Source organism: Ovis aries, chromosome 6 (genome assembly GCF_016772045.2).
Source record: "Ovis aries strain OAR_USU_Benz2616 breed Rambouillet chromosome 6, ARS-UI_Ramb_v3.0, whole genome shotgun sequence".
Taxonomy (NCBI): Eukaryota; Metazoa; Chordata; class Mammalia; order Artiodactyla; family Bovidae; genus Ovis; species Ovis aries.
The window spans coordinates 97,562,818-97,585,717 of record NC_056059.1 but is presented as its reverse complement, the minus strand read 5'-3'; the positions used below and the strand labels follow the sequence as shown (position 1 = coordinate 97,585,717).

The following is a 22,900-nucleotide window of genomic DNA, read 5'->3' as shown; positions in this document are numbered from 1 at the left end:
GGCGGCGCCCGGGGCCGGGCCTCCGGTGCCCGCGCCTCGGCGCTCTGCCCGCCAGTGCCCTTGCCCGCGCGCGGCGCCCGTCCTGCGGCGCGTTGGCCCTCCCGCCCCGCCCTCGGCGGGGCCCTTCCCGGTACTCGGGCGAGAGTGACATTCAGCGGGAAAGGCTAGCGCAGACGGCGGCGCCCCGCTCCCGGGCGGACCCGGCCGCGCGCACTCGCACCCCGCACGCCGGGCGGCGGTGGCGGCCGGGCGGCAGGCGCGCTCCCCCCGGGCCCGGCCCCGCCGCGGGCCGCCCCCAGCCCCGGGCCGCGCTGGCCGGCCGGCTGCGGGCGAGACCCGGGCGCTCGGGCCCCCGCGCAGCGGAAGGACGGATCCGGCGCCTCGGGAGAGCCCCTGCCTCATATGGCAAAGTTTCTCGCCAAGCTCCTGGGCTGCACGTTGCCGAGCAAGGGCGCCTCTCCCATGTTTGAGGTAGGTGGAGGGCGTGTCCCCGCGGCACGGCCGTCGGCGCGGGCGGCGACCCCTGGCCAGGGCCCTGGACCGTCTCTCTTGCTGGTTTCCACCTGCAGGTCTGGGGTGGGGCGCGAGGATGGCTGGGGGTGGGGGTCGGGGGAAAACCAGACCCCAGGGAGCCTGAAATCCAGCTCCTCTGAATCTCGGTGAAAATTTTGTTTTCCTTCCCTAGTAGGCAAACACGTTTTCTGTTAATCGAGTTTTGTGAGTTGCTCTTTCCCTAAAAGGCCAGGAACGTCTGAAAATGAGCGGGTGTCCTGCAGTCCTTCTCTGCTACCTACTTTGTTTCTTGCTTTTTCCTTTTCATCTGAAAAAACCTCAAACCCCAAACCCAAACCAACCAGGACGTGCAATCTCTGGGTCGGAAGGTTTCCACCTTGCCGCCCTCCTCCGCTCCCCTCCCCCACCCTCCCGCACAGCGCCAACTCCATTGAAGTTAACTCCTTTCTTCTTTCGGGAGTAAGATCCCTTGGGGATGAGAAGGGTTAAAAATGGGACTTGCCACATCAGGTGTACGAATCGCAGTGCTGAAGGCAGGTACATCTAATTGCTCCCACCTGTCTGAGGCAGCAGTGATGCTGCGGTGAGCATCTCTGCAAGGAGGCGTGTAAGAGGAGGGTGGCGGGCTTCTCCGCCTGGGGCAAAGGGTGGCACCGACTGTTGTATAGGAAACCCATGGGGGCCACTCAGTAGGGACAGTGTCTCACTGTGCACAGCTCCCCCAACCCCACCTCTAGAACCCTGTGTGTCCTTTGTCTCTGTCTACTCCATCTGCTGACTGCCTGTCTGCTGGGCCTGGACCAGAGGATGGTGGCAGTGGCCAGATTAACCTGCACTGCTGTGCGTGCCTGTGTGGCTCTCCTCACTCAGTCGTAGGCTCCTGCCAGCCTCAGGCTGCCTCTGGAGTACCTCCACCCTCAGTCTTCAGTTTCCTGACTGGCCAGAGAGAAGCTGAATTTGGTCTCTCTTCTCAGGATGCAGGAACTCATCCTTCAATAAGCCACCTCTTCAGGATTCTGACTCTTGAGTCTCCTCCCTGACTGCCGCTGAGTCTTTCTCATCTCTGACAGCTGTAGGTCTTCTTACCTTCTGAGGCCCTGTGGTCCCATCCCTTTGATTTTGGAGCTCAGACTGTTCAACCCAGAATCTCTGCCGCATGACAAAACCATCTTGAAGCAGGGAGATCCAGACAGTAGGTGATGGAGAGGAGCTGAGAAAATAAGAGCAGATGGGGAGAAACCAGACTGAAATGCCTGGGTACATGGTAGCCTGAAATCTAAGATATAATGAAGAGGCTGGAAAAGTCAAGGTTTCCAGGTCTGCAGCTAACATGAACTTAGGCATCTCTGCCCATTTGCTTCTCTGGAAGGGCTTTCCAGGTGGCACTAGTGGTAAAGAACCCGCCTGCCAATGCAGGAGATATAAGAGATGTGGGTTCAATTCCTGGGTCGGGGAGATCCCCTGGAGGAGAAAATAGCAACTCACTCCAGCATTCTTGCCCAGAGAATCCTATGGACAGAGGAGCGTGGCGGGCTACAGTCTGTGAGATCACAAAGAATCGAATATGACTGAAGCAACTTAGCGTGTTAGCACGACCTAAAGGTTAGACATCATTTGAGGGTTGTTCCGAACACCCAAGGTACTTCTTGAAGATGGCTTTTCTCTTTGAATTTCTCTTCACTTGTGTTTGGTTTTTTGTTCTGAAGTTACCAGAACCCATGCCAAGCAATTTCAGTTGTACATGCTGCCTTTTAATGGTATATGCCTGCCTGTTTTATCTTCAGGCCAGTAGATGCCCCACCTTAATTTCTTAAAATAATTGCCTCTCAATCATGGCTGAGAGGAGGGGGCCTCAGAAACTAGTCAGAGACCTATATATATATTTTCAATACTTTTATTTACTTATTTTTGGCTGCACTAGGACTTCATTGCTGTTCCAGCTTTTGCTCTAGTTGCAGTGAGTGGGGGCCGCTCTCTAGGTGTGGTGCGTGGGCTTCTCACTGTGGTGGCTTCTCTTGTTGCAGAGCACAGACTCCAGGGCACATGAGCTTCAATAGTTGCAGCACGTGGGCTCAGTAGTTGCAGCTCCTGGGCTCAAGAGCACAGGATCAATAGTTGTGGCGTGTAGGCTTGGTTGCTCCATGACACGTGGGATCTTCCCGGATCAGGGATCAAACCTGCCTTGGAAGGTAGACTCTTTGCTACCTGCCTTGGAAGGTAGACTCTTCCAGGGAAGCCCCCAGAGACCTATTTAGACAGTTAAGAAAATGAGTGGCTGTTTGGTCTTTGAAGAGCTCTAGGGAGAGGGAATTCCCTCTGTCCTCGGTGTCTCCTTGTGTCTTGCTCTGGGTTATTTTTAAGCACCCAGAGGCAGGAGCTGCCATGGCATCTGCTCTCTCCTTTCTACAACCGATGGATGCAGTGTTGGCTGAATCAACCCCAAACACTTCACCCAGGTGTCACTTTTAATCAGTGCTGCTGGAGCAGTTAAGTGATCATCCGTTTCCTCCCTGTGGGGGAAAATCTGTGCCCTCAGACAGATGAATAACTGAGTCAGGAATGTGTTTCAAGGATGCTTTCTTCTCAGGCAGCAACCCCTTCAACGCGCTCAGTCATAAACCAAGAGGCAGTTGTTGAGAGCTCTCGACGTCTGGGAGGGAGAGAAGTGTTGTACGAAAGAGATTCTTAAATCTTTCTAAATATTCCTTTTCTAAAAGTGGAAGGAGTGCTAGGATCTGAGAACATTTTAGGCAGCTTTTCATTTCTACCACGCGCTCTCTTCCTAACTGTGGAGGGTACCTTCAGTTTCAGGGAAATCAAGAGCAGAGATGGGTGTTTACACGATACATGGCCTTTGGCTTCATTCTGGTTTGGTGCTGACCAGGAATGTAGTTGCTTCCTGTGTGTGTGTGTGTGTCATTGCTCAGTCATGTCTGACTCTTTGAGCCCCCATAGACTGTAGCCCTCCAGGCTCCTCTGTCCATGGATCCTCCAGGCAAGAATACTGGAGTCGGTTACCATTCCCTTCTCCAGGGGATCTTCCTGACCCAGGGATTGAACCCAGGTCTCCCACATTGCAGGTGGATTCTTTACCATCTGAGCCACAAGGGAAGTCCTAGTTGCTTCCTACGCAGGACAAATAGGTTTACGCAGAAGAGATTTACCTGAAAGAGCACTGAGTCCCGACAGGCCCTCTCATGTGCTGACCAGGGAGAACGGGTGCCAGGCTGTGGAGGACATGGGAGCCAGAAGTCACTATGGTTGAAAAACAATGCCAGTGCGTGTCTGGCTGCATCATCTTCAGAGGCTCAGGACAGATGGTGTATGTTTGAAACAGAATGTCTTCGTGATCTTTTTGTTTCATCTTTTTCTTAGTATTTAAGTTAACAAGCCAAGTCTTTGAGAAACAGCTTTAAAATTTCAAGGAAAAAAGAAAGCAAAGGACCGTAAGTTCACTCCAGCCACGGTGGCACCATGAGCACTGGGCTAGATGTTTGGAGTGGGGTTTGCAGTGCATGAAGGCAGAGGTCCTGCAGAAAGAGTGGGCTTCCTGAACGTTCTGATATCTAAGCACATGGGTACGTGGTTTCAGACCCAACAGGTTCTACTTCCCTGTGTCCTGTGTGCTTGGATGGCTGGATGTCAGGGCCTGGCATCAATTTCTTCCCCTTTAAGCTCTAACATATTAAGAAACTGTCCCCACCTCCACCACCAGTATTGCTTTGCTTTCTTTGTGCCTCCGGGCTGGTCAGTGATGAGGTCTGGCTCCAGGACAGGAAGTGGCAGGAGAATCATGTAGACAGAGGCGGTTGCCTTTTCTCCCCGCAGAGCCCTCTGTCTTCAGTCTGCAAAGCTGCATCTTTCATCCTGCCATCCTCCATCGTGTAACCTCGTGGGGCACCTTTCAGAGGCCACATCCATTGGGCAGAAGACATCTGGCTCTACAGAAAAGGGCTGTCAGTTCCCCACCACTGTCATGGATGTTCTCCAGAATTGTCACAGCTCATGTGCATTCTACTTATTTCCACATTCTGTTTTCTGTCTCCCCCAGTATGACTGCCTAACTGCAACTATCGTTGTTCAGTCGCTGTTGTGTCCAACTTGTTGTGACCCCCTGGACTGCAGGACGCAGGCTTCCCTGTCCTTCACCGTCTCCCGGAGTTTGTTCAAACTCATGTCCATTGAGTCGGTGATGCCATCCAACCATCTCATCCTCTGTCACCGCCTTCTTCTCCTGCCTTCAATCTTTCCCAGCATCAGGGTCTTTCCTAGTGAGTTGGCTCTTGGCATCAGGTGACCAGAGTATTAGAGTTTCAGCTTTAGCATCAGTCCTTGCAGTGAACATTCAGGGTTGATTTTCTTTAGAATGGACTGGTTGGATCTCCTTGCAGTCCAACGGACTCTCAAGAGTATTCTCTAGCACCACAATTCTCAGCCTTCTTTATGGTCCAACTCTCACATCTGCACACAACTGTAACTGTAGTTTCATTTAAATCTATGCATAACACAAAATAACTATCATTTATTGCCTACTCTGGGCCAGGCATTGTTCTAAGGGTATAATATACATGATATCAGCTGTCCTCTCACTGGCTTCATAATTTTGGTGTTAACAACTATGTTTTACAGACAGGAAAAATTAAGTTTTAGAGAGTTTCTTTCCTTAAGATCATTCTATTAATGTGTGTTAGAGTGAGGGTCTCAAGATTCACCTCCCTCCCTCGACTATAGTTGCTTGGTATTTAGTTTTTTGCTTTGTTTTACTTTTTGTTTTCTACATCAGCTTCATTTCTAAATATACTCTTTGTCTTTGGAAGTAGGAAAGGCAAATCCCATTCTCTCTTATTCTTTCTCTCACTGTGTTACCGTTGGGATGGTGTGAGTACCTTACTTCTGGAAATGATCAATCCAAGGTTGATTAAAGTCAGAAGAATTGTTAAAGGGAAGATTCAAGTACCATGTCTGTGACCCTTTACCAATAGCCTCCATTTGTGGAGTGTTTCCTGTATGTCGTCCTGGCTTATTCCCATGTGATGTTATGAGAGAACTGATGTTGTCTTCCCTGTTTCAGAAGTGAGGATGCCAAGGCTCAGAGTCATTACACAAATTGTCCAAGGTCACTTATCCACTCCAGGCCTAATCCGGGGGGTAAATGCTGGATTCTGATTCCACATGCTTTGCTAGCCAGCTGCACTGAGTTACCCAAATCTTTTCCTGGCCTCTGATCTCTGTCTTATCCACTTGGTCTCTTGCACTATTGCCAAAGTCATTTTCTTTAATAGCCCAACTGACCACAGTACTCATTTATATACCCCCAGTTTTTGGTGTTTCACCTCTGCACACAGATTCAGCAGGATATGTAGCTCCCCTCAACAGTGTGTTCCTACCTAATTTTCATATTCAGTCTTATCTTCTTCCTGTTTCTTTCCAGTGTTCTTACGACTTTTTGGTCTCTTCCCGTTTCTTAACCATATCCTCTCACCTCCAAGCTCTTCCTCTGCCTGGAATATTCTCCCACTAACATTCTGTTATTGGTATTTCCCCTTTTTTCAGATTTTAGCTCAAATCTCACCTTCAGATCCACTTGCTGAAAAACATCCAGCCCTCCCTGAATGTTACTTATGTTTGTTCCTCTGTGAGGCCTTGAGCGAATTTCTCTTGTAACTCCTCTGCATTTCACTTTTCTAGCTTCAGTGGGAGTAATAGGACTGCTGATTGCAGGGTGGTGAAGGTCAAATGAGTTAGTGCCTGGAAAAGTGTTGCGTTGACAAAAAATTTTGTTTGGGTTTTTCCATTAGATGGTATGGAAAACCCAAATGTACTTTTTTGGACAACCCAGTACTTAGACTGGTGCTCAGGACATGGTCATTACTGAGATTCTAGTCTGTGTGTCTCTGACCTCGTGAGCCTTTACATCTCAGTCCTTTTTCCTTCCACAAGACCTAACAGAGGATTTTGCACCTAGCTTTGCATCAGATAAATGTCTGATGCTCTCAACCTTGAAGGTTCATGGTTTTCTTTGCCGTTAAATTATTTGTTTATCTGAAATTCAAATTTAACCAGCATCTTGTTATTTTTATTTGCTAAATCTGGCAACCCTCGCTTCCCTTCTTCCTCCTCCTCTCAGAACCCAGCTCCTAGAGTCCAATCTCACTCAACCCTGGGAAGCTTTTCCCCATGCTTCCCTCTTTAAAGCCCCTTCTGTGTCAGAGATCATGTCCCAGGCCAACTGTGTCACTGTAGGGAATTCTAGCAGGGCAGCTGCCCGTCCCCACGGCCTCACTAGTATGGAAATGCTGGAGTGAGCAGGCTTTCCACGGCAAGTGCCGGGGCTGTGACTGAGAGTGGTGTATTCCTGGCATGCTCTGTGTTCATTCTTTATGTGCTCACCAGTTCACTCATTCATTCATTTACCGAATGTTGTGAAATGCCAGCTTTGTGCTGGATGCCCTGTGGAAGCCTTGCTAAGACACGTTCAAACTGTTTTGACTGTGAGTCACTGTCAGAAATATATTTTACATTACAATCCTGAAGGGCACATGGCTATTTATACCTGTAACACTGATGTTAAGTTTCAGGAATAATACTTCTCCTTACGGCTGGAATGTATTTGATCTTTGCAATTTTGTTCTTTCCTTTCCTTTCCATTTATTGCATTCTATTAAGCATTGAACTGGGAAGGACGCATTGAATTGATTTCATGATTTGTGACTCATAATTTGAAAATCACTGCTATGTAGGATGGCAAGATTCTATTTTTACAGAACAGTTTGTATTACTTCATTATCCCAGTACTCTACTTACACCTTATTATACTAGAGTTATATTATTATAACTCTTATTATATTAGAGTTTTGTGGCCTGTCTTGGGAAGCCATTCACCATGCATAACACTATTTTTTGGCGGGGGGGGGGAGATATTTTCAGAGTTTCAAACAACTAACTTACCAAATGCCTTTTGATGACTATCCTGCCTCTAAATTGCATAAAAGGTTTGACATATTACCTGATAATATTTTATGACACAGTTTTTAATCTTGAACACTGTACTCAAATTTCAGTTTATTTCTCTTTTTGCATCCACTAGTAACAAATGCGCTCCACTGGTTGGATGGCCTCCCTAGGCTACATTTAATGGATCTTTCTGGCTATATATTTTAATTGACTCCATCCCTTCTCCCTTGAAGAAAGTTGTACTTTGAAGCAGCGTTTTTCCCCTTCGAATTTGCCTGGGGAAGATCTTGATTTTATCCACTACAGTGAGGTCCTTTGTCTGCTTAAATGAATCTTGCATACTCTCATCCACTTGGTCCTTCTGACCGCTTCAAGCATCTAAAGGAAGAACCATGTGGTCTGGCTGTTTTGAAAGCAAATAACTAGCACGAGTGTGGCTATTGCTTCAGTGATTGGATGTTGGTAGACGATCATAAAGGAGAAGTTTACTTTGAGAATAATAGCTGCCATTGCCACAGCTGGTCTTTCTATGAGGGCCATTTGAATTTTAAGCTAATGGATACTGAGTTTGTCTTGTAAATTCCCCATTCAGTTGGTTTGAGGGCCAATTGGATGGCTCTACCACATCTGAGCCATTGTATACACACAGGCAACTCTACTTACCTTTTGTGTTGGCTGCTTTTAAACTCCGCATGTGGTCCTAAATGCTCGCGGTTCAGTTATAGGAATATGTGGTCCCATTATGATTACATCTGTCTAATGGCTTCTTGCTGAGAAACCGTTACATGATTTTCCCCCCTTTTTTTGTATTTTGATAAGGAAACGCTAGTGTTTCACATCTGTCAAATCGCCAGTGCTGGCTGCATGTCATGGGGAGCATGTGGGAGCTTAACCCTTTGATTTTTTTTTTCTTTTTGCTTAGGTCTTTTCAATTCATAATGATGTTCTTGTATATTATGAATTTCTACTTTGTGAATCTTTGAAAAGATACAATAGATCTAATGGTGATGCTTATATTAGGGAAGTTCTGCCTACTTAGATTTGCCTATTGAAGTGACCAGTAAATAAAAATACAACTTCAATTTGAATTTTGTGATGAGTAAGGACTGTGCTTCCCATTCTTAGAGAATCTTAAATGTACTTAGGCCTATTTCTCCAAGTATCTATAATATATTAAAAGTATTCTAATGTCCCTTTCAAAGTTTGCATTTTCAAGCCCAAATCATTCTCTCTGCTCCCCATCTGAAACCCACTTTTCCTTTCCAACACCATCATCACCCCGAAGCTCCCCGTGTCTTCTTTTCACCTAGAGTAGCACTTTAGTGCCAACTTTGCTTACTCTCTTGTCTTCTTTCTTCGTGAACATTGTCAGTGATTCTTGCAGATTTTGTCTTGGATTTGTACCATTCTTTTTATTGCTGCTAGTCGTCATCTACTGATCTGAAACATTTATTGAGTATGTGCTATGACCGAGGACTAGTGGGGTCTGTAGGGGATTTCATGATAAGCTACTAATTGACTTGCCCCCCTGATGTCTCCCTCCTCTCCATTTTTCCTGAATATGCTGCTGGGACACCACAGTGCCTCTTCATTATCACTTTCCTACAGACGAGTCTATATGGCTTTCTACTCCCGAAGGGTCAAGTCTTTAAATTCCACCTGGGTTATTTGTAAGGTATTCAGTTAAGTGTCTCACTTTGCATACCCCGCTTTAGTGCTTGTCATCGATTTCCTTCAGGGATCCTCACGTGTTAGATATAAATCCTTGCCCTGCGTATTTGTTCATGCTCTTTGTCTATCCTGCAATATGATGACCTATCCTCATTCTTCCCATTCTTCCTACCTAAATGCTATCTAATCTTCAGAGCCATAATAAAGACCCAGTATGAAGGCTTACCCAAATAAAGCAAAGAGGTTAAGATGACATGTGCTCATAAATCAAACACTTGGCTTCCAATCCTGGCTCCCTTACTTAACTATGTGACCTTAAAAATTTTTTTAAATTGAAATATAGCTGGTTTATAATGTTGTGGTAGTTTCAGGTGTACAGCAAAGTGATTCAATTATATATATACATACACACATTTTTAAAGATTCTTTTCCATTACAGGTTATTACATGATACTGAGCAGCATTTCTAATGCTGCACCATTGGTCCATGGTGGTTGCCTATGTTCTATACAGTAGTCTATGTTTTGGGCTTCCCCAGTGCCTCAGCAGTAAAGAGTCTGCCTGCAACACAAGAGATGTGCAGGAGATGCGGGTTCAATCCCTGGGTCAGCAAGATCCCCTGGATTAGGAAATGGCAACCCACTCCAATATTCTTGCCTGGGAAATCCCATGGATAGAGGAGCCTGGCAGGCTACAGTTCATGGGATCCCAAAGAGTTGGACATGACTTTGAGACTAAAGAACAACAGCAACAGTCTAATATTTTAATCCCAAACTCCTAATATATCCCTCCACTCCTTTCCCCTTTGGTAACCATAAGTTTGTTTTCTATGTCTGTGAATCTATTTTGATTTCGTAAATTAATTCATTTGTATCATTATTTTAGATTCCCCATATATGCAGTATCTTATGATATTTGTCTTTCTCTGACCTACTTAGTATGATAATCTCTAGGTCCAGCTATTTTGTTGTAAATGACATTTTCATTCTTTTTTATGACTGAGTAATATTGTGTATGTGACCTTGATTAAGTAAATGACCTCCTTGTGTCTCATGTTTATTTCCTGTAAAATTAAAATAATAATAGTGGCTATCTTATTGCACTATTATGAGAGTTAAATAATTCAAATAAAATACTTAGCATAGTATCTGGTAATAGTACTTACTATAACATGTATTTTCACCTTGATCTCCATACCCTGAGTATTCCATCTTCTTTGACTAACCTTACAAATAATATCTTATTGTTGTTGCTGTTGTTCAGTTGCTAAGTTGTGTCTGACTTTTTGCAACCCCATGGACTACAGCATGCCAGGCGTCCCTGTCCTTCCCTGTCTCCCAGAGTTTGCTCAAACTCATGTCCATGGAGTCGGTGATGCCATTCAACTGTCTCATCCTCTCTTGTCCCCTTCTCCTCCTGCCCTCAATCTTTCCCAGCATCAGGGTCTTTTCCAATGAGTCACCTCTTCACATCAGGTGGCCCAAGTATTAGAGTTTCAGCTACCAGTAGCATCAGTTCTACTAATGAATGTTCAGTGTTGATTTCTTTTAGGATGGACCAGTTGGATCTCCTTGCCAGCCAAGGGACTCTCAAGAGTCTTCTCCAACACCACAATTCAAAAGCGTCAGTTCTTCAGCACTCGGTCTTCTTTATAGTCCAACTCTCACATCCATACATGGCTACTGGAAAACCATAGCTTTGACTAGAAGGACCTTTGTTGGCAAAATGATGTCTTTGCCTTTTAATATGGTGTCTAGGTTTGTCATTGCTTTCCTTCCAAGGAGCAGTTGTCTTTTAATTTCATGGCTGCAGGCATTGTCAGCAGTGATTTTGGAACCCCAGAAAAGAAAATCTGTCACTGCTTCCACTTTTCCCCTTCTATTTGCCATGAAGTGATGAGACCGGATGCCATTATCTTAGTTTTCTGAATGTTAAGTTTCAAGCCAGCTTTTTCACTCTCCTTTCTTATGTTCATCAAGAGGCTCTTTAGTTCTTCACCTTCTGCCATAAGGGTGGTGTTCATCTGCCTATCTGAGGTGATTGATATTTCTCCCAGCAATCTTGATTCCAGTTTGTGCTTCATCCAGCCCAGTGTTTCTCATGACGCAGTCTGCATGTAAGTTAAATAAGCAGGGTGATAATATACAGCCTTGATGTACACCTTTTCCAATTTTGAACCAGTTGATTGTTCCATGTGTAGTTCTAACTGTTGCCTCTTGTCCTGCATACAGGTTTCTCAGGAGGCAGGTAAGGTGGTCTGATATTACCATCTCTGTAAAATTTTTCCACAGTTTGTTGTGATTCACATAGTTATAGGCTTTAGTGTAGTCAATGAAGTAGAAGTGGGTGTTTTCCTGGAATTCTCTTATGTTCTCTATGATCCAATGGATGTTAGCAATTTGACCTCTGGCTCCTCTGCCTTTTCTAAATCCAGATTGTACAACTGAAATTTTTCAGTTCACGAACTGTTGAAGCCTAGCTTGAAGGATTTTGAGCAAAACCTTACTAGTGTGAGAAATGAATACACTTGCATGGTAGTTTGAACATTCTTTGGCACTGCCATTCTTTGAGATTGGAATGAGAACTTATCTTTTCTAGTTCTGTGGCCACTGCTAAGTTTTCCAAATTTTCTGGCATATTGAGTCCAACACTTTAGGAGCCTCATCTTTTAGGATTTTAAATAGCTCAGCTGGTATGCTTGTATGAATTCTCCACAGTGCTGAGTGCAACATAGGTGCTCAATCAGTGCTGATCAATGTTGAAAACATTATGCTGCTTTATCAAAATCTGGGTACCAGTTTATTTCTGGATACATTTAATTGTAGTTAATGGAAATGTGACAGCCATTGTCCTTTAGTGACTTGTCCTCAATCTATGGGACGTGTGTTAATTCTAACTTAGGCTGCTGTTGTACAAATGGTGACAATATACTTTTATATGCAACTGTGACAGAAGCGATTCTTGAAAAATGTACCAGTTATACATGTCATTTAAATGAAATTCAACCATAGATTGCAATATAATTAAACACAGGGTATTTTTTGTTTTTCAGTTGGTTTGCGAAACATGTATCCTCAAAATAGGTCAAGTGAAGCAAATTCGTGCCATAAGTCAAGTTTTTATTCATCAGACTTTTGTGTTCCATGCTGTTAGTGGAGAATTCTGGCTTAAAGTCAGGTTGGATTATTCCAAAGTTAATTTACTCCAAAGGACACTTACTCAGTGGGCTTCCTTATCATATTTCCAGTGGGACAGAGGGAGTAATGATGCCCTGCTTCCCTGGAAAACTCTGTTGGATGATCTGAAAGCATGGGAATTTAATTTCATGGAGATTATCTGAATTTGGTTGAAAGAAAAGTGGGGGTACCTACAGAGAGGCGCATGGGGCTGAAAAGTAAAGAGTAGCAGCCTTATGAATTGCAAAGAACCTGCACCCAGAGTTTTAAGATCTGAATTCTGAACCTGGCTTGTCTCCACACTGGCTCAATGCAATTGGGGGAAATCTCCTTACCTCTCTGAGTGTCAGTTTTCATAGCTCTGAAATGCAGGTATCAGTATTCAATTTGCATTATTCACAGAAATGATGTGAGGCTCTGGTGTAATAAATGTGAAAATCCTTATAAAATATCAAGCATTCTGCTAAGTCACTTCAGTCGTGTCCAACTCTGTGTGAACCCATAGACGGCAGCCCACCAGGCTCCCCCGTCCCTGGGATTCTCCAGGCAAGAACACTGGAGTGGGTTGCCATTTCCTTCTCCAGTGCATGAAAATGAAAAGTGAAAGTAAAGTCGCTCAGTCGTGTCCGACTCTTCGCAACCCCATGGACTGCAGCCTACTAGGCTCCTCTGTCCATGGGATGTTCCAGGCAAGAGTACTGGAGTGGGGTGCCATTGCCTTCTCTGATCAAACATTCTACAAACATGAATTGCCATCACCGGTACTGTACAAAGAGGACGGAAATATAAGGTAACTATTTGGTGTCCTGGGCATGTAGGAACCTGCTGGGAAGTGTACTGTTAGGGATGGTATGAATGGCAAAGAATAGAAATGTTTCTGTTTGAAAGGTAGAGAAAGAATATGAAGCAGTCATAATTTAGAACTAGAGCTTTAACGCTTGTGTAATAACCCCTGGAATCTCTGTATGCAGAGATTTACTTCAGGAATAATGCACTTTTTAAAAAATACTGTGCTTTACAATATTGGACTGATGCTGAAGCTGAAACTCTGATATTTTGGCCACCTGATGCAAAGAACTGACTCATTGGAAAAGACCCTGATGCTGGAAAGATTGAAGGCAGGAGGAGAAGGGGATGACAGAGGATGAGATGGTTGGATGGCATCACCAACTCGATGGACATGAGTTTGGGTGGACTCCAGGAGTTGGTGATGGATAGGAAAGCCTGGTGTGCTGCAGTCTCCATGGGGTCACAAAGAGTTGGGCACAACTGAACTGAACTGAACTCACTCTAGAGCCTCCCACCCTCCCATTCCGCCCCTCTAGGTCATCACAGAGCACCGAGCTGAGCTCCCTGTGCTGTGCAGCAGGTTCCCACTAGCCCTCTGTTTTGTACATGGAAGTGTATGCATTTCTTTGCCAACAAAGGTCCGTCTAGTCAAGGCTATGGTTTTTCCTGTGGTCATGTATGGATGTGAGAGTTGGACTGTGAAGAAAGCTGAGCACCGAAGAATTGATGCTTTTGAACTGTGGTGTTGGAGAGGACTCTTGAGAGTCCCTTGGACTGCAAGGAGAGCCATCAAGTCCATTCTAAAGGAGATCAGCCCTGGGTGTTCTTTTGGAAGGACTGATGCTAAAGCTGAAACTCCAGTACTTTGGCCACCTCATGCGAAGAGTTGACTTGTTGGGAAAGACTCTGATGCTGGGAGGGATTGGGGGCAGGAGGAGAAGGGGACGACCGAGGATGAGATGGCTGGATGGCATCACGGACTCGATGGACGTGAGTCTGAGTGAACTCCGGGAGTTGGTGACGGACAGGGAGGCCTGGCGTGCTGTGATTCATGGGGTTGCAAAGAGTTGGACACGACTGAGTGACTGAACTGACTGTGTATGTATTTCAGTCCCACCCTCAGCTTCCTGCACTATGTCCAGAAGTTCATTTGCTACATTAGCATCTCTATTCCTGCCCTGCAAATTGGTTCGTCAGTACCAGTTTTCTAGATTCCACACGTGTGGGTTAATATACACTATTTGCTTTTCTCTTTCTGATTTACTTTACTTTGTATAACCGGCTCTAAGTTCGTCCATCTCAGTTCAACTGAGTCAAACTGAGGAAGAAGGCACTTTTTGAGAAGTAAACTTGAACTAGATTTATGAATGAAATTCTATCAGCATGGGAGGAGGAACGCAGATATCAGTGAAAGAAGGAAAACTGCAAGGTGGGACTGCTGGAGCAGACTCGGAAATAGGGTGTGAGGATATAGGACCATAGATGGAAGAGACAGACAGTGGTTCCAACTTTTTTTGTCCCCTGAATCTAGCTACCTTGTGCCAGCAAAAAAGAGCTTGACACATGATGACTCAAATAACCTTGCTATGGGGCCATTTCAGAGAGTAGAACTCAGACAGGGGAGCCTGTTCAACGCAGGGGGAGCACTGTGGGTCTGGCAAGGGCGCAGTGAGTAGTTTCGAGCAGGAGTGGTCCAGACATACAGGCAGCCTGGAGCCAGCAAGGTCCAGTGGCTGCCTGGACTGGTTCAAGAGTTTATAGGATGTCATCTCCCCCAGAGAACACCTGCTGATAACAAAGGAGGATCAGATCCTTGGAAGAGAACCTGAAGTGCTCAATGTGTGGGTAGGGTTATGTGGCTAGCAAAATTTAGGTGTGAGTGATACAAAGACTTCATTTGTAACCACATTGGGGTACTTAGAACTGGCCCTTATTATCTAGTCAATTTCCTTCTTTCCTATTCCAGTCTTGAACCAGGGTAGGCCTTTTGTGAAATCTAACCCCCAAGGCAATTTTTCTTTTTTTAGCCTAACCAGCTTATTCTTGATGTTTATTTTAACCAAATTTCATGTGTTAACATGTATTGTGTGTCTATTTGAGAAAGGAGGGTGGTGTGGGAGAGGTCAGGCTCACATAACAGAGCCACACATGAACAGAAAGACACAGAGACACACAGTGAGTTGCTCCTGGAGTGGTCATGATGATTGAACCACACCATGGCCAGTGGTTAAAATAAATCCAGAAATCTCACTGATTTTATTACCAGCTTTGCTCTAAAACCTCAGATGTGTTTATGCACGTGAGGCCAAGCTCATGGTACACTTCTCAAGCATTAGCAAATGGAACTTCCTTTCCTTCAGAGTTTCTCTTTTGCCTCCTTCCTCTCCTCTAGCTTAGGGAGGCCGTTTCTAAGAATCTGTGGCATCACTGTGCAATTTTCATTTTTTTTCTCATCTCACTCTGCAAATAGAAACTGATTTCATTTTTTCTCATGTATAAAGAAATAGTGCATCTGATTTCATAGGCCAGAAAGAAATGATTGGAAAGCATCCAGCCAGGCCCTGGGGAAGCCCCTAAAATTATCCTCTGCCTTATGGACTGTCCAGATTGTTTGTACGTGTGGCTGGGGAAGATGGGGGTAGAGAAGAGGGATTTGGGAAATAGACTTTTCTTGTGCCCAGATGCTGTGAGTGAGTCAGATGGCTGAGTGAATACCCCGATGCCTACTGTGATTTTTAGGAGTCCATTTGCTCAGTGCCAGGTTTGGACATCCAGGCAGCTGGGTGGACCCTCTGGGGTTCCTAGCTGATGCACACCCTCTCTCAGCTCATTGTGTGGACTTCCCTTTTGCATGAATACTTCCTGGATAAATACATGTCTTTTGGCTTACCTTGAGTTCTTTCTTTGATCTGGAATTGCTCCCTGTTAGAATGACTAAGAAATATGCCCTCACTTAACAGAGTTGATGGATCATAGATAATAATAACAGTTCTTCATCATGTTTAGAATTCACCAGAACACCTCATATACATAATCTTATTAGAAATGGAGAAACAGTAGGGGGTTCTTTTACTCTATTTACAGATGGAAAAATGAAGGAAGAAGGAATTGAGAAATATTAACCTTTGGAAAGCAGCTTGGGTTTAAAATTGTCCAACATAATAATTTTTCATTTTTTTTCCTGTGTTTGTCTTCCTCAATAGAATTAAGAAGATAGCACTAGAGAAACACCATCAATTGAAATCATTAATATGAAAGTCTTTGAAACTCATAAAGTAGTGCAAAAAATTGGCTTCCCAGGTGGCTTAGTGATAAACAATTCACCTACACTGCAGAAGATGCAGGAGACCCAGGTTTGATCCTTCAGTTGGGAAGATGCCTTGGAGGAGGAAATGGCAACCCCACTCCAGTATTCTTGCTTGGAAAATTCCATGGATAGAGGAGCCTGACGGGCTACAGTCCATGGTGTTGCAATGAGTTGAACACATGACTGAGCGACTAACACACTCTGGAATATTGCAAGATATACCTAAATACTGTAAAATATTATTTAAATGAAAAATTTAAATGAAAAATTTCCCATTTTCTGGCCTTGCAGATGGACATGATAACAGAGGGGACCATCTTTTTTTTGTTTTTTAATTTATTTATTTTACTTGGAGGCTAATTACTTTACAATATTATAGTGGTTTTCGCTATGCATTGACATGAATCAGCCATGGGTGTACATGTGTTCCCCATCCTGAACCCCACTCCCACCTACCTCTCCATCCCATCCCTCAGGATCATCCCCCTGGACTGGTGGTCTGTTTCACATATGATAATATACATGTTTCAATGCTATTCTCTCAAATCATCCCACCCTCGCCTTCTCCCACCAAGTCCAAAAGTCTGTTCTTTACATCTGTGTCTCTTTTGCTGTCTCGCATACAGGGTCATCATTACCATCTTTCTAAATTCCATATATATATGTGTTAGTATACTGTATTGGTGTTTTTCTTTCTGGCTTACTTCACTCTGTATATCGGCTCCAGTTTCATCCATCTCATTAGAACTGATTCAAATGTATTCTTTTTAATGGCCGAGTAATACTCCATTGTGTATATGTACCACAGCTTTCTTATCCATTCATCTGCTGATGGACATCTAGGTTGCTTCCATGTCCTGGCTATTATAAACAGTGCTGCGATGAACATTGGGGTACATGTGTCTCTTTCAATTCTGGTTTCCTCAGTGTGTATGCCCAGCAGTGGGATAGCTGGATTGTATGGCAATTCTATTTCCAGTTTTTTAAGGAATCTCCACACTGTTCTCCATAGTGGCTGTACTAGTTTGCATTCACACCAACAGTTTAAGAGGGTTCCCTTTTCTCCACACCCTCTCCAGCATTTATTGTTTGTAGACTTTTGGATAGCAGCCATTCTGACCCACATGAGATGGTACCTCATTGCGGTTTTGATTGGCATTTCTCTGATAATGAGTGATATTGAGGATCTTTTCATGTGTTTGTTAGCCATCTGTATGTCTTCTTTGGAGAAATGTCTGTTTAGTTCTTTGGCCTATTTTTTGATTGGGTCACTTATTTTTCTGGAATTGAGCTGCAGGAGCTGCTTGTATATTTTTGAGATTAATTCTTTGTCAGTTGCTTCCTTGGTTATTATTTTCTCCCATTCAGAAGTCTGTCTTTTCACCTTGCTTATAGTTTCCTTCGTTGTGCAGAAGCTTTTAAGTTTAATTAGGTCCCATTTGTTTATTTTTGCTTTTATTTCCATTACTCTGGGAAGTGGGTCATGGAGGATCCTGCTGTGATTAATGTCAGAAAGTATTTTGCATATGTTTTCCTCTAGGAGTTTTATAGTTTCTGGTCTTACATTTAGATCTTTAATCTATTTTGAGTTTATTTTTTGTGTATGGTGTTAGAAAGTGTTCTAGTTTCATTCTTTTACAAGTGGTTGACCAGTTTTCCCAGCACCATTTGTAAGAGATTGTCTTTTCTCCATTGTATATTCTTGCCTCTTCTGTCAAACATAAGGTGTCCATAGGTGTGTGGATTTATCTCTAGGCTTTCTATTTTGTTCCATTGATCTATATTTCTGTCTTTGTGCCAGTACCATACTGTCTTGATGACTGTGGCTTTGTAGTAGAGCCTGAAGTCAGGCAGTTTGATTCCTCCAGTTCCATTCTTCTTTCTCAAGATTGCTTTGGCTATTTGAGTTTTTTTTTGAATTTCCATACAAATTGTGAAATTATTTGTTCTAGCTCTGTGAAAAATACCATTGGTAACTTGATAGGGATTGCATTGAATCTATAGATTGCTTTGGGTAGCATACTCATTTTCACTATATTGATTCTTCTGATCCATGAACATGGTATATTTCTCCATCTATTAGTGTCATCTTTGATTTCTTTCATCAGTGTTTTATAGTTTTCTATATTTAGGTCTTTTGTTTCTTTAGGTAGATTTATTTCTAAGTATTTTATTCTTTTCGTTGCAATGGTGAATGGAATTATTTCCTTAATTTCTCTTTCTGTTCTCTCATTGTTAGTGTATAGGAATGCAAGGGATTTTTGTGTGTTAATCTTATATCCTGCAACTTTACTATATTCACTGATTAGCTCTAATAATTTTCTAGTGGAGCCTTTAGGGTTTTCTATGTAGAGGATCATGCCATCTGCAAACAGTGAGAGTTTTACTTCTTCTTTTCCAATTTGGATTCCTTTTATTTCTTTTTCTTCTCTGATTGCTGTGGCTAAAACTTCCAAAACTATGTTGAATAGTAGTGGTGAGAGTAGTTACCCTTGTCTTGTTCCTGACTTTAGAGGAAATGCTTTCAATTTTTCACCATTGAGGATAATGTTTGCTGTAGGTTTATCATATATGGCTTTTATTGTGTTGAGGTATATTCCTTCTATACCTGCTTTCTGGAGGTTTTTTTTTTTAATCATAAATGGATGTTGAATTTTGTCAAAGACTTTCTCTATATCTATTGAGATAATCATATGGTTTTTATTTTTCAGTTTGTTAATGTGATGTATCTCATTGATTAAAGAATCCTTACATCCCTGGGATAAAGCGAGGGGACCATCTTTGATGATCTGTTTTTAAAATCTTTTCCAATCCCTTCTTTGTCCCACAAAATTAGCATGAATTCCACCTGCCATCTCTAACCAGCCCCATCAGCCCCATCTCTTCGAGTTCCTTGTATCACTGAATGAAGAGCTCCTAAGCCAAGGCCTGTCGAGAACCAATCAATTTTTGTCTCGAGACAAACCCTTCCTAAGTTATAGGATGTGGGCTAATTGAAAGATTCAGAAGCTGAGGCTCATCAAGATAAAGCAGACATCCCGAGATAACCACAGCCAGGAGGAGAGCTGAGAGTTTGGCTTGTGTTTTCAAGTTCCCCTGTTCTTCCCAGGGCAAGCTGAGTGTTAAATGTGATGCCTCCCCTCCCCTGCCACCAGTATAAGGAGACAACTGAGTCTCAGATATGTTAGTTCTCTTCATTCTCTAGTCCCCCACTCTTTCCAGGGAAAGGTGGGTGTTAACTGTGATGTTCCCCGCCCCCCCCGCCCCCCCCGCCCCAACTAGTGTTAGGAAGCAACCAAGTCTCAGATATATTAGTTTTCCCTATAATGACTCCATCACCAATGCAAAGGCGTGACCCTTCCCACTCCCTGAAGCTTTATTGGTACCAAAGTCTGCTTTTTAATGATTTTCTTCTAGAGTTTAAGCCTAATCTCTACTCTGTCTCTCATCAGTTATTATTATGTGAACATAGGCAAGTTACTTCTCTAAGCTTCAGGGTCTCATTATCCGTAAACTGAGGATGGTGATTACCATGAGGATTAAATGAGAAAATAGATATAAAGTGTTAAGCACTATGCCTGGTGCATAATTAATGTTAGGTGTTAGGTGTTACCTTTCTTCTGCTGCTTATTTAAAAAAAAATTTCCACCTCATGGTTGGGCTTGATTTACATTTTAGCCTGATTCTTCTCCGGCTAATTTTTGAAAGTGAGGTGGACATTGAATGGACACGTGATGGGAACGGGAAATGCCCAAGAGAAGGTACCTTCTATATACACTTTGTTCCTGGTATATGAAAACTGTATTAGATGCCATATTCTAGTGATAATCAAAGATTGGTTTTTAAAAATTTTTTTCTGGGTAAATAAACTAATGTTTACTTTTCTTTCTGAAGTTTCTTGCCCATCACGTACTGTGCTATGCTGATTACTCATTGAACAAGTATTTATTTAATCCCAATTATATGCCCTATTCACGTGCTTGGTGCTGTAACAATTACAAAAGGAAAAACGCATAAGCTCTTCCTCAAGTTTACTTGAAGAGATTTGATCTCTGAGTGCAAAAACACGGGACAGTTCTGAGCTGAGGTCTGGTAGGAAACCACCATGCCTATTCTAGAGACAAGATTTCACAGGTTCTTTCCCAAGAATGCTTCCAAGTGCTGTGGCAACGATTTAAAATCTTTTCCAAAAGGAGTTGATTTCAGAAGAGAATCTGTTTTTCTAGATTGATAATGATAAATAGGCAAAATAAATTATCATTTGTGTTTTACAACTTGCCAAGACACCAGAAATGATTTAAAATGGCAAAAGGTGGAATTATGTCTGAGGTCACATCAGACATAAAACCTTTTTAAAACCAAGCCTCTTTATTGGACTTTCTAATTTATTTTGCAGTACCTTCAGCATATTACTTTCCTCATATGTATAGTGTTCTTAAAAAATCTCACTGGTCTTCCTTGTAGGTTTTATGAGTTATGACATGAAAATACTCGGTATAGGCCCAAGCACATGGTAGCAAAGTATCCAATTAGTAATATTTTTCTTTCTACGCTGATGAATATGCTCTTTGTCTTTTCTAGACCAGAGGTTTAAATTAAGTCCTCCCTTTGCAGTCCCTCCTCCTGTTATCCACTTTTATTCTGCTATCTCCTGGAACGTTTCAATATTGTCTACAGCTCAGCATGGCTTTTCCTACCCCATCAAAGAGTTAATAATGCTGTGCTCCAGCCTTTCTAGTTTGCTGGAACTACATCATCAGAGAAATCGTTGTGGCTCTTTTGGTGCAACTCATTGATGTCCAGAACAACTAATTAGAGAGGGGCAATATAGAAAATCAATCTTTACTAACACTGATGTTTCTTCCAGTTTAAGCAATTGGTTTGCTTACATTCTTTGTGAAAACCTGTTGAGATCTAAAATTACCTCAGATGACTACTTTAGAGAGTTCTAATAGGCTCTTGGTGTTAGAATAAAGATTGCCTGAACATTAAATACACTGTCAGGATTTGGAAGAGATCCAGCACATTATGTGAACTCACTAGACAGTGGTTTGTACTCATGATACCATGTAAGAAGCTTCAGGCAAAGGTAGGACTAGTGTAACTTCATGAGAATCTAGCCTACTTAGAGGAAAGAGAATGGTATTAGATCTATTTCCCTTTGTACCTTTATTTCTTGATCTTTCCCCACTGTGAACTCCAGGAAATCAACCTGTATGAAATACATCCACAGAACTCTCTTGGCCTCAGCATCTAATTGTTGGCTTTAGCCAGTGGAGAGCATTGGCTAGAGATTGGAGGGAGTGGAGATCGTGAGGGCAAGATGTTTATTACCCTGACTCACAGTTTTCTAGGTTACTTTGAGCTGGGTGGTCCCCACTACTTAAGATCACAGCTCCTGTAAGATGGTCCTCTCCACATAGCCTGTCTGTCTCTAGCTTCCTGCAACTCTCCCCTTTTCTTGCTACTTTAAGTGGGGTGCTGTGCTGTGTTTAGTTGCTCAGTTGTGTCCAACTCTTTGTGACCCCATGGATTATAGCCCGCCAGGCTCCTCTGTCCATGGGGATTCTCCAGGTAAGAATACTGGAGTGAGTTGCCATGCCTGGGCATGTTACTAGTCCCAAGACATTGTACCATGCCTTGTGGTTTTTCGTATACCTTTCCTGCATCTTTGTAAAATTTTGCTGAACTTCTCTTAAATTACCCAATTTGAGTGTGCCATCTGTTTCCTATGAGGACCCTGAATGATAGAGGAACATTAGCAACATCCTCTTGAAAGATCAAAGTGGCCATCTGAATTACTGGCTTGTAAAATTTCTGCCAGTTCATAAAAATGCTATGTACCTTGCTACCTATTCAAGTCAAAGTGGGAAGTCACAAGAATGGCGTGTAAAGATGTGCTTGTGTTGGTTGTGATTGTGGTTACATGGAATGTTGTTTGGGTCAAATGATGTATTACTAGAACTTCAGTAAATGCCAGAATCTTAACAATGGAGCATTTAGAGATAGAGTGGGAAGCTGAATGCATTGCATCTCAACTTCTCAGCTTGCAGGTGAGGAATTTGAGTTGTCAAGAGAGTTCAGTGAGTTGCCCAAGTTCAGCTGCTTGGCAAGTATGTGGCGAAACTGGGTCTTGAACCATGTCTTGTGACTCTGACATGATTCATAGTGCTCCTGATTGTGGAAAGGTGTCAAATTTAGTTTCCATTAAGCAGAATACATCGATTTGACTTTAACTAGTCAGCTTGCAATGAACTAGAAATATACCTAAACACAGTGTTGTGGGTTTTGATTTATTTTAAATAGGAAATTAAGTGCAAGTGAAGAATTTCAGTTTATGATAATTCATTCATCTGTTGCATCAGTTTAGCTACATAGAACAATGTTTTGGAGATGTTAACACTGTTTTGGAACTGGTCTATTCATAAGGAGGTTTTTTTTTTTTTGCTGTATTGTACTTTTCATTTCAGAAAATGTAATTTATATTTGT

General features: G+C 43.0%; 1 protein-coding gene across 1 annotated transcript in view; it reads left to right on the top strand.

Annotated features, from left to right (window-relative positions):
• The first annotated feature begins 303 nt into the window (after positions 1–303).
• Positions 304–22,900, top strand: part of RASGEF1B (RasGEF domain family member 1B) — a 664,872-nt gene continuing 642,275 nt past the window's right edge. Inside the window, exon 1 of the mRNA XM_042251549.2 lies at positions 304–471. Coding sequence (XP_042107483.1) covers positions 403–471 — 69 coding nt within the window. The 5' untranslated portion in view covers positions 304–402. The remainder of the gene's footprint in view (positions 472–22,900) is intronic.